The sequence below is a fragment of the Petaurus breviceps genome, unplaced genomic scaffold (genome assembly GCF_028583685.1).
Source record: "Petaurus breviceps papuanus isolate PSGF00001 unplaced genomic scaffold, PetGlider_PUasm1.0 90681, whole genome shotgun sequence".
In the NCBI taxonomy this organism is placed as follows: Eukaryota; Metazoa; Chordata; class Mammalia; order Diprotodontia; family Petauridae; genus Petaurus; species Petaurus breviceps.
In genome coordinates, this window is record NW_027187307.1 from 2,511,339 (window position 1) to 2,522,940 (window position 11,602).

The 11,602-nt window shown below is 45.8% G+C and overlaps 1 protein-coding gene across 2 annotated transcripts; it reads left to right on the top strand.

Annotated features, from left to right (window-relative positions):
- Positions 1-357: 357 nt before the first annotated feature.
- LOC138143886 (uncharacterized) lies at positions 358-11,000 on the top strand. Of its 2 annotated transcripts, none has more exons than XM_069065169.1 (7): positions 358-753; positions 2,685-2,806; positions 6,240-6,291; positions 6,920-6,972; positions 7,069-7,155; positions 7,866-7,986; positions 10,362-11,000. In XM_069065169.1, exons 1-7 carry the CDS (start codon positions 616-618, stop codon positions 10,446-10,448), a joined length of 660 nt encoding a protein of 219 aa, XP_068921270.1. In that variant the 5' UTR covers positions 358-615; the 3' UTR covers positions 10,449-11,000. The 2 variants fall into 2 exon arrangements, with proteins under 2 accessions (XP_068921270.1, XP_068921271.1); XM_069065170.1 differs by having other exon boundaries at positions 7,081-7,155.
- Positions 11,001-11,602: the final 602 nt, after the last annotated feature.

Consider the following 11,602-nt stretch of genomic DNA (forward strand, 5'->3'; position numbering starts at 1 on the left):
AATCTGCATTGGTAGGTGGGGTTCCCTCACCAGAAACTCCCTGCGCCAATGAAGTCCCAGGTCTGCACTTCCCCCTTCCCTCCCCTTTCCCCCTTTTCCCTCACTCCATCCTTCCACCTCCTCCTTCTGTCCTTCCCCTCCCCCCTCCATTGATCTGCAGACTTGTTCTCTGCTTCACTGGCTGCAGATAACGAACCTGAATGGCATTTCCAGGACTCGCTGTCCTCTTCTGATTTCCATGCCCTCGCTTTAGCCTTTAGTTTATCCCTTATAAATTGGGTGTTTCTAGGAGACGGAATCTATTTTAAGCCGGTGCCTGGCGTCCTATTTCTGGTCCCTCATGGTCCTCTCTGGGTACAGTATGTCAGATTCCCTTCAATTGGCAGGAAGGCTAGGCACTCTCCATTGCAGTTGCTTTCAGCAGGATGTCAGGCTGAAGCTCTCCTGCCCAGCAGCAGTGGTGAGCTTGATCAGAGGGCTGCTGGGAAGAATTTGCTGGAAAGACAGATTAGACCTTTTGCCAAGCCCAGTAGATGACTTCCGGAGCCTGAGAGCATAGCAAAATCCTGCTGGGAGCCGTGCTGACTTAGTGCCTGATACATACAGTTGGTCATTATGTTCCTAGGACCCCAGCGATGTAGGAAGTGGTTTGGACGCCAGAATAATTACAGAAGATCCATTTGGAATTCCTCTAAGCCATCGGCATTTCATTCTATCACCAGGCGATTTGACAGAAACAATGCAGCTTCTGAGGTAAAGCAGCAATCAATATTGGGTGACTCCCAAATGTTCTGTAAATGTACCTGATTTCTTCCTAGATCGCCCCCCACCTATGAAGGGTAGAGACTAGACTGGGATTTAGCATCTTTCTGACCCCAGGCATGCCCAAGGCAGTCCCAGCAATTAGATGCTGGATTATTGATTTGACTTCTGTACCTTTGTTGTTGTTACATTGTCCATCTGATACTCGGGCACTGCTACAAATAGAAATCAGGAAGTCCTGCTAAATGCTCTTTTGATGGGGTGCCCTATAGAGCCGTTCCATGTTTCCTTTTGCTATACTGTCTTAAGTCTTCGGTTGGCAGACTTCTCAGGAAAATGGATTTCATGTTCAGCCCTGTTTGACTGGGGCCCACAAGTGACAGAGATTTCAGAGTGATAGATACCTGGGCAGCCCCTTCAGGCCCCATGTCATATTGTGAGCCCACCTCCAGACAAGAATAAACAGAGAGCCCCACACCAGACTCAGAATCTCCAAACTGGGTGAAACCTCTGGGGCCAGCTGGGCCTGAACAAGAATTCCTTTATAAGATGATGAGGAGGAGGAAGATAGCTAATATTTTTATAATGCATGAAGGTTTGCAAAACTCTTTATAATCTCATTTACTCTTCAGCAAGGGGTCATCCATCATTCAAAGGCTGCTAGTAAAGTCCTCTTGGCCTCTTCAGGAAGCCTGTTCCACTTTGGGACAAAACCATTTCCTCCCAGTGAGGTGAACTTGGCCTCTCTCTGCAGCTGCCCCCTGTGGCTGCTCCTGGGCCTACCCTCCTCTGGGGCCAGGTATACCAAAAGTCATTCATACCTCTTCTGCCTTGATGATAGCTTTATATAGTTTTCAAGCTTGTGGTTGTCTGATAGCTCAAATGTCTGAGATTCTTTTTATAAAAGAACCCCTGTGAGCAAGTATGTTGAGTCGCAGCACTATCAGGAAGGTCAAGCATAATTATTTCACCAAAAAAAATGAACAAGTGCTTAGTTTGTAAACATTTTTGAGTCTTAACAAATTAGCTTTATGTTTTTCAAGATTTTTTTCCCCTGGAAATCAGTAGGACACAGTTTGAGTGATGATTTGGGGGCTTTGGGGCATTAGAGAGGCAGTTGAGGACATGGACAGAGGAGGGGGTGCTGCAGAGTCACAAGACAGGAGTTCAAGTCTTGCCTCTGCCGCAAGCTGGCTGTGTGACCCTGAACAAGTCACTTCATCACCAAGTGCTCCAGGCTGTTTTCTCAGACTAGAAGTTACAGAGGGGATAAGGACCCACCTTAGTAGGAAGTGTTTCCTTATCTGGACTTGGAGTTGGAAAGACATAAGTCAGATCCAGCCTCAGACATTTACTAGCTTTGTGACTTGTCTCTTCTTCAGTTTCTTCATCTGTAAAATTAGGATAATAATAGTAGTGCCTGCATCACAGGGTTATCGTGAAGGTCATATGATGTAACACATGTAAAGTGCTTTGCAAACCTTAAAGTGACATATAAGTGCTGTGAGGAGGAGGATGTTCACAAGCCATATTGCTTTGGGTTGGCCTAGTTAACCTCAAGGTCCCTCCTGATTTTCTGTTCCTTACGATGAAGCCCTTGAATCAGGGCCTGAGAACAGCACTCACCATGGGACTTTGGCATTTAACCAGATTCACAAAGGTACTAGTTTAGACTTTTATCTATATTTTTAATTTCACTAAAATTTGCTACATATAGTGATGTGTGTGCCAAAGCCTCAAAGCACTGGATACGTTTTTTGTCTTTGTTCTTAAAAAATGAGTTCACTAGAGTTGTCCCTTTGGTATCACCCCAAGCATAGACAAATCAGGGGCTTGGGGAGCCAAATAAAGCCACACCCAAGTGAAATCACGGGGCAGTGGGGGAGCGCTTAAATTGTTTTGTCAAATGGGTTTCTTTCCAGGAGAACAGCAACAGCGAATCAACAGCCAGGCAGTTCAAGAACCCAGGCAGCCAGCCTGAGAGATTGGGAAGACAGCTGACGCTGGGACCAGAGAACAAATCATTGCCAATTAATGCAGAAAGGTAAAAATAGAGGCTGGTACATTTCAGAAGCGCTCACCATATTCCTTTAGTGACAGCTGGGTCCAAGTGGCAACTCCATGGCAGCAAGATGCTTCTTTTTGTCATTGAGTAGACTAGAAGCAGCATGGTGGTGGAGAGGGCTGACCTTGGTATCTGCCTCAAACCATGAGCATAAGTCATGGCACATCTCAGTGTTGAACTAGGAGCAAGTCCCTGCCCCTCCCCAGGCTTCCCTTCTTTTATCCCTAGAATGACAAGGCTAAACTAGCTGCCCCCTGAGATGGCCACCAGCTCTAATCTAGGAGCCTCTGATAATCCTGAAGTCTAATGGAGCTGTGTTTGCAGATGGAAGTTTCCATACTGAAGAAGTCAGAAACAGGACTAGAAAGAAATCATTACTATATTACTATAGACTAGAGCTGATATCAGTGTCGGGGTGGGGAGAGATGCTGGAGCCGGCTGCCCATAATGGCTAGATTCTCCCTCCTTTCCAACATGAGAAGTTTTAAGGGATTAAGGCTATTATAAAAGATCGGCTATGCTTTGGGGCAAGATTGTGCAGCTGCCTCTGTAAACTTGTTCTCTCGAAGTCAGCTGGAAGCAGGAGAGCCCACATTGCTGACACAATTCTTCTCAACCTGGAAACAGTCTTTTTTTCTTGGACTCTCTCATAACATTGTCTAAGTGTCTCTTTTAGATGCTTATTCACTTTTCATTTTCTATTAGAGTTATTTGTCTATGTCTCTTCTTTTCTCTACTAAATTGTAAGCTCCTTGAGGGCAGGAAGAGTCTAAAATTTATTTTTGTGTCTTCTTTAGCAAGACAGCACCAGACCTTGGACGTAGTATGTATATAACATTGATTGTTCTAATCAGTCCTTGAAAAGTAGATTGGCCCACCCCCATCTCCCAGGCCTTCGAGTCTCATTATTAAACTCTCTCTTATGGTCCCCCTCTACCAATGCTGGTTGTTAGGAAATAGTTTGTCTTTGGAGCCGCCTTCTTCAATTTGCCTTTTGGGTACTCTCTCCCTTCCCCCCTTCAAGTTTTGCAGATCCTTAGGCTGTTGCCTGGTTGGCCTGCTCCTGCCTTAGCTCAAAGGCCTGACTCTAAGAACTAAAAAAAATCATCCAGATAATTAAATTTAGCTCCCCCTCTCCCCCCAAAAAGAAAAATAATTTAGGAAGACCAAACAATTTAATAAAATTTGAATTTTGGTCTGCATTTCCTAAATAATGTTCATTGCCTATGAATATAAAAAAATCCAATTTATCTTTCCCTCCTGTACATTTTTTTTTGTCCTTTTGGGTCTGGTCTGGGAGTCAAGAGACCTTGGCTCTAATTCTAGACATGTGGATTTGATCGAAAGACCTGGCCTCCGTTCCCTTATCTCTGTATGAAGTAAAGTCAAAGGGTTGAAGTAGATGACCCTCCCCCCCAACCCCCCTTCTAGCTGGAACATTTCATAATTCTATAATGGTATCTCTTCAGCCTAGCTGAATACCATTTGTGTGGGTAAAAAATTATTTCAGGGGCAGCTAGGTGGTACAGTGAATAGAGCACCAGCCCTGGAGTCAGGAAAACCTGAGTTCAAATCCAACCTCAAACACCTGACACTTACTAGCTGTGTGACCTTGGGCAAGTCACTTAACCCCAATTGCTCTGCCTTTTCCCCTCCAGAAAAATAAAAAAAAATTATTTCAGCATTTTAAGGATCTATTACATTATCTGTATAAGTACTCCTTCCACTGATGGAGATTACAGTCCTCCTTTGACTCAGTAGCTCAGGGCCTCCTAACTTTTTTTTTTGGCACCACAGACACCATCCCTGATGTCTGGTGAAGCCTCTACTCTCCTTCTCAGAATCAGGTTTTAAATACAGTTGGTATTTAAGAAATGCTGGGGCCTAAAAGGTCATCCCCCTGTGGCTAACCTTTTACTAAGTTGCTCTGAGCTTAGCCTAGCCAGTCCTCAGGCATCAGGCACATGGCCTCCTCCATCGCTGTGCTGATCCTCAGCCCTTTCCACCTTGGCCAAGCCCACTGCTGAGAGCTGGTGGATGCTGCTACAGCCTCAAAGATCCTGGGCTTGCCTCCACACTGAGAATAAGGCTTTCAGGAACACTTTAATAGTAGGTTAATGAATGACTATTACTGGATAACTCATAGGGAACCCAAAGTTAAGAATGCTAAGGAGGTATTATGTATGCAGGGACCTGGCAAGGGGGATCCCTCATCACTCTAATGAGCTCAGGGAGAGGGGAACCTTTGTTTAGGACTTGGAGGACATTTCCCTTTTAAGTCCCCCAAATGCTCATGAATAATACATCAAGCGTAAAACACAGACAACTTACTCAGTTCAGGGTTCCCAAACAAAGTAGCTACTTCAGGCCAACTTCCCACCAGCAGTGAGGGACAAAGCAGGACATTGAGACTGCTCACTGAGAAGCACAAGCAGACACTGCCATCACTGAGCCAGTATGGGCTCTCAGGGAGAGCTGGAGAAACATTCCCAGGGAGATTGTGGAATGATGATGGGACCTTGTATATGTGTCTGTCTGTCTCCTCCCACTCTCCTCCCCTCCCCTCCTTTCCTCTCATCTCTCTTCCCTTCTATTATCCCATTCTCCTCTCCTCCTTTCCCCTACCCTTTCCTCTTTCCTCCCACTCTCCTCTGTCCCTTCCCCTCCCCTTCCCCTCCCTCTCCTCGCCTCCCTTCCCCTCCCTCCCCTTCCCTTTACTCTCCTCTTCTCTTTTCCATACCCATTGCCTCTAGAATATTATTTTCACAAACACAAACCTAGAAAACCATAACAAGCATTACAATGAATCTTCCAGAGCATCTTTGGATTTATACAACCTGACCCATGGCAAGATATGAGGCTGAAAGTCCCTTGGAAGAACTCTACTACGAACAAACCTCGTGGCCTGGGCCCTCTGATGACAGAGGCCTAGACGGCTGGTTGTCCTAGGTGGCCGCTAGATCTTCCCCTTGTTGTCTCCTCAACCCTCCAGAGGCCTCCAGCCCAGCTGCCTTTGGTAGGAGTCTCACTTCGGCCTGGACAGCAGCAGTTTCTTCATCACTTCTCATCTGTTCATAGGAGACAGCCTGCCTGTCATCATCAGTGTTGAGCACTGTTTCAGTCTGGTTGTTGGGAAAACTGGGAAACTTCCCGCTTAGGTCTCCTCAGACTTCAGTCAGGAAGCTTTCATGTCTCCTTTGACCCGGCCACGTTTGCACCCCCAAACCAAGGCTCATTTGCTCACATGGGCTTCTCTGGCTTTCTCTCAGTGTCTTTTGGGGTCATATTTTAAATCATATGGTCAGACTCAGGCTGAAAAATCCATTCTTCATAAGTCATTACAAACTCATGATTTCATTTCCTGTGAGATGTCTCTGTTTACAATTAACATCAAGTCTTTTGTACTAAACAGGGCAATGAAGCAGAAGGAACAAAGGGAGAACCAAGTGAACCAGAACCAGGAGGTGAGTGCCTGTAACCTCAGCTTCACTGTTGGCCTTCACGGGCCTGCTTTCTTCAAGTGGCCAATTTCAGCATCATTTCTTTTTGACACAAATATTATTTCCTTAAAATCTGTCTCCTGGCATCAGGATGGGAAGAAGGCCTAAAAATCTCAGTTCTGCTACCTAAGAGCTGTGTGCCAGTTCTAAATCTACAAGCCTGACATTGGTGTGTATCCCAGCACAGCAAATGTTTTCCATCATCCTGTGTGGATTGGCCTCCAAATGGTTCCTTTTCCACCACAGTCCTGTGTTACTTGGGTAATAGGCAGCAAAATGGAGGGAAAAAGAATGACCGAGACCAAATCAGGTCCAGATGACCATGTCTAGACTGGGCCTGGGCCCAGGGCTAGGAGCAGTGAGGTCAGAGTCACACTCAGGCTTTATTTCTGCAATAATTTTTTAACCATGAGAGCCAGCTGGCCCCAAATGGGCTGGGCCACCTTAGGAGGGGCAGGCCCTCCTCCTTCACTGGAGGGCATAGGAGGCCCACTTGTCAGGGATGTTGGAGGAAGGAGTGTCAGGCAACTACAGATTGGATGAGATGGCCTTCAAGGCTCCTTTTGACTCAGAAGTCTGATCTTTCCTGCAGATATCACCACAAAATGTACGGACAGATGAGGAGAAATCTCCAAGCCAAAGCAGGTGACTGTGATCCAGGGTGGGGTTCATCCATCTAATTCATGGTGGGGAAGGGAGAGAAGGGGCTAAATGTCTGTATATGTGTGTATATATATATAGCTTTTCTGGCAGGCACCAAGTCCAGATGAAACCCGGATCAGTCCTTACAGTTTCTATTACCAATCTTCAAGTGGGCCAAAATAAGGAGTAAGTAAACAGTTCTCGCCGTGTGTGTGTGTGTGTGTGTGTGTGTGTGTGTGTAGCAATGTGTTTGTCTTCAATATGTAGTCACCTACATCTTCCATTCACCCTCTCCTCCACTTTGATTTTCATGTGGTCATAGATTCAGGGGCATCTTGGGGGATTCATTTGAGTCCATTTTCTCCACTTCAGTGAATGTTGATGCTCAAAATGGCTCTTCCCCACCCCCAATTCCCTCTAGGTGATCCAGCTTGCTCTAGGTAGGGGTGGAGGGAGTGGGAGGACAGCTCCATTATATACCCCAGCCCTGCTGATCGGGTGAAGGAAGAAAGGGGGTACCTGAAAAAGTCCTGTGGAAAAACCACATTTCTTCCTGATCCCTTTCATCTCTACCTCCCCACCCTACTCCCAGCCCCAATCAGACACAGCTGCTAGATGCCCAGATTCATGAATTGGCTCCTTGGAAGTCTAGTACTGGAAAGGACCTTCAAGACCATCTGATCCAACCCCTTTACTTTATAGAGGACACTACACAGCCCAGAGAGGGGAAGGGACATGCCTCAGGCTGCACAGTCAATTAATCAGCCAGTATAGAAGCATCTCAACTTTGAGCTAGTGCTGGGGGCACAGAGATATGGTCTCTAAAAGGAAGCAGCAGTGATTTAGTGCACGTTAAGTGTCATTTACAGCTTTCCATATGTATTTTTAATTGACAGGTTCAAAAGAACCTTTGGGGAAACTTCATTTCAAAAAGATGAAAGTAACTCGCCTAAGCCTGAGAAGTTTCAGCCCAAAGAGATCCCCCTGAGATACAATTTCCAGGATGTTGCCAATCAGGTATGGCAGACAAAATTACTCACAGAGCTTGTTTACAAGGTGCCAAGTAAAAATGCCATGTTCATTTCAGGTTCTACTTGGATTTTACAAGATGTACTCGTATCAAATAATACAGCAAAACCTCAACTAGCCAGAATCTCCAGTTAACTAGATTTTTGCCTTGTATTTCACTTTTCTGAGAAGACTTAAATGAGATGTGTATTTCAAGTTTTTTTTCTTTGGTTGCTTTTTGGAGGGGGGGAGTGCAGAGCAATTGGGGTTAAGTGACTTGCCCAAGGTCACGGTGAGTAAGTCTGGGGCCGAATTTGAACTCGGGTCCTCCTTACTCCAGAGCTGGTGCTCTATTCACTGCACCACCTAGCCGCCCCTCAAGAATTTTTTAAACTACAATGCATTGTGTGATCCCCAGCTGATGCAGTTAAAATAAGGAGCCCATGGGTCCTGCCTTTGTGGCACTTGAAGTCTACTATGCAAGCCAGGATCTAGGTTAAGTGCTTCGCAAATATGATCTCATGTAATCCTCACAGTAGATGCTCCCGTTTTACAGACAAGAAAATTGAGGCCACAGTGAAGTGACTTGCCCAGGGTCACATAGCTATTCAGTCAGTCTCTGAGGTCAGTTTGCACTTGGATATTTTTTAGTCCAGGCCCTGCACTCGTACACTGTGGCACCCTCCTAGCTGCCTGATCTAGCAGGGGAAATAGATCTACTCCTCTGCTACCCGATAGGCCATGAGCTTCGGGAATGGTTCAGACAGTTCATGGAGTTTGAGGAGGGAAGAGAGCACTGATATCTGATGCTGTCGGGAAAGGTCTCATGAATGAACAATACAAGCAAAGGCGTGGAGATTAGCAGGCATGTTTGAGGGACTAGCCTGGCTGCAAGTGAGGGTTCATGATGGGGTGCCATTTAGGACATATGCTTGGGCACTTTGGGGCTGTAGCAGCAAGTACCCCAAGCGTCCTCAGGGTTTGCTGCCAGCACTGGTTCTTGGATCTGCTTTGTCAAAGGAAAGCAACTCAAAATGGGTTAACAAGCTTACTTTAATCAGTCAGACATATATCGTTTACCTTGTTCAGGGGAAAAAGGTCAGCACCCCGAACTTCAAAGTATACAGGCAGAATTATCAAGACAGAAACAGATCAAGTAGACAGATTTCCAAACTGTCCAACCATTACATCCATACCCAGTCAACATCTGGGTTTCCACATCTGGGTTTTTCAAAGCCGGGGGGGCCCTGGACAACGGCTTCCCAGAATACAGATCAAATCACAGAACACTTCTCAAAGTGAGCCCCAAAACAAAGCCTCACATCAGGGCTTATATAGCCTTCTCCTGGCTCAGAGAATGTAACAACCTTTTGGACCCACTGGCCAATCAAAAAGTATCTACTGAAAAACAAGCCTCCCACCCCAGGCTTCAGGTGCACTTTAGCCTAGGGGCAGGGAAGATCTTCCAAATTTGCATTCCCATTACAGGGGCCAGATGGTGAAAGGGCCAAAAGGAAGGAATTTAAACTTGAACTGGGGAGCCATGGAAAGTTCTTGAGGGGCTGGAAGAATGGGATGTGTGTATGGATGTGCAGATGTTCCCAGAATGCTCTGCTTCATTTTAAGTTTCCAAGAGGAAGCTGAAGGAATGGCTGGATTCATGGCTCTCCAAAATATCTGGGGTACCCCCACTTGAAGAAAAAAACCATCTTCGCAGCTACTGGATTCATTTTCTAGCAGACAAAGGAAGGCTTCTGTTTTTCAAGTCATTCAAATGATTTTCTAGGCAGTGTTACTGAGCACCCAAGTTTAGTAGGGAGCAAACACACATAAATGTGCTCCAAGGCCTGCTTTACTGGTGGCATGAAGGCTTCATTGCTCTGGGTCCACTCCCAGCCCTGTAAGGTTCGGGAAAATTGCAGCTCCCTGCTTGTCCTTAGCTTTGCATTTCTTTAAGCTGCGTCTGAAAAGACAGAGGGGTTTTCGAAGAGTGGGGAGGGGGTGCAATAAGCAGAGTTTGTGCTGCTCCCTAACTAGGGGAGGGAGGAGGTTAGGAGACAAAGGCCTGCCTGGGGTGGAGGGCTGTCGGACTACCCCACTGGAAGGCCAGAGGCAGGTTGATGCACTTTTTCTACTGGGGACTTTCAATGCTGCTGCCTTAGCAAGAGGCCAAGCAGTGACCATGATTGGAAAGGAGAGGTTTAACTCTTAACCCAAGACTCCCTCCACGTCTTCCAGAGCTCTTCTCTGGCATGATCTGGTCACCTCCCTTTACCCTCTCCCTTCTTCTGCTTAGGTGGCCAGGTTCTGTGGGCATTTGGGTAGTGTTTACAACTGTTAAATCACAAGGACTAATAGAACATATTTCTCCTTCTCCTCCACAGACTAAATTTGTCCCCAGTGAGAGATTCTCCATCAAAGTGGATTTTGCTGTTACCACAACTGAGAACAGAACCGTCACACTTATTTAAATGTTCACAGCTATGATAATACAAAGCCAGGAGTTGCTTAATGTATTTTTTTTTTTGCCAGAGATAGTGATTTTTCTTCCAATAGTTTGCTAACATAGACTTTCCACTTTATACTACAGTTTCAGTAATCCATTACTGTTGTGTGTATACATAAACCCTGAGGAACAAAATTCCTGTGGGCTCTCTCTTCATGTTCCTTTACTAGAAAAGCTGTCGATGAGAGAGGAGACAGAAGAGGAAAACAGCTTCCTGCTTTCTGACAGTAGCTCTGCTGTTCTTTCCTCTTTGGGTGCCCTGTAGCAGTGGAGGGCTTGTTCACTCCAAGTTCACTTGTTCTTTAAAACAGAAATCCATTTCAGATCCTGCTCCATCATTAGGGGCTGCTCTGCCATAGCCTTGGGTCCAGCTGAAACATGTGGGCCAGACCATTTGGCATTTTGTTTGACATAAAGTAGCATTGGGCCTTAACATGGGCAAGATGTAGAGGTAGTTGCACTCTAAGATGGAGTACTATGTATGTGTACACAAGTTAAATAAAGGCTTTGGAAACCAGGCTTTGAGTCCACTTCCATGTTTGTGAGCACATGGGCCCATTCTCTAAGGGCATCTTTTGATTGTTGGCAGAATGAGTTCAAATGGACAAAAGAAAAAATGGCAGCTTGGAGCTGCTGAATCAGGGAGCTTCTCTGTGGGCTGAATGAACCTGCTTTGCAAGGCTCTCACTCTTTCAAGTTCATGCAGGCAAGGAGAATGGAGTCCAAGCAAGGTGGGCTTTATTCTGACTTAACACATCATCATTTTCCATCCAATTCAAATCATAGAATGTTGGAGCAGAATCAATTGAGTCACCTGTCTGAGCCTCAGTCTGCCCATCTGTTACATGACAGCTTAGCACAGATGACCTCCAAGGTCTTTCCTGACTCTAACAGTTTAGAAATCAATGAAACTATGTTGATGATTGGATCAGCATGTCTGGTACCTATCACACACCAGCATGAACAAGCAGAGCAAATACTGGCAAATGCTACCCCTGTGCACCATGGGTAACTGTAGAAACAATTGAAAACAGAACCTAGTAATCAGTCACTGTAGTAGTGCTTTTGGTGTTGAGTTTCAGTCATGTCCAACTCTTCATGACCCTATTTGGGGTTTTT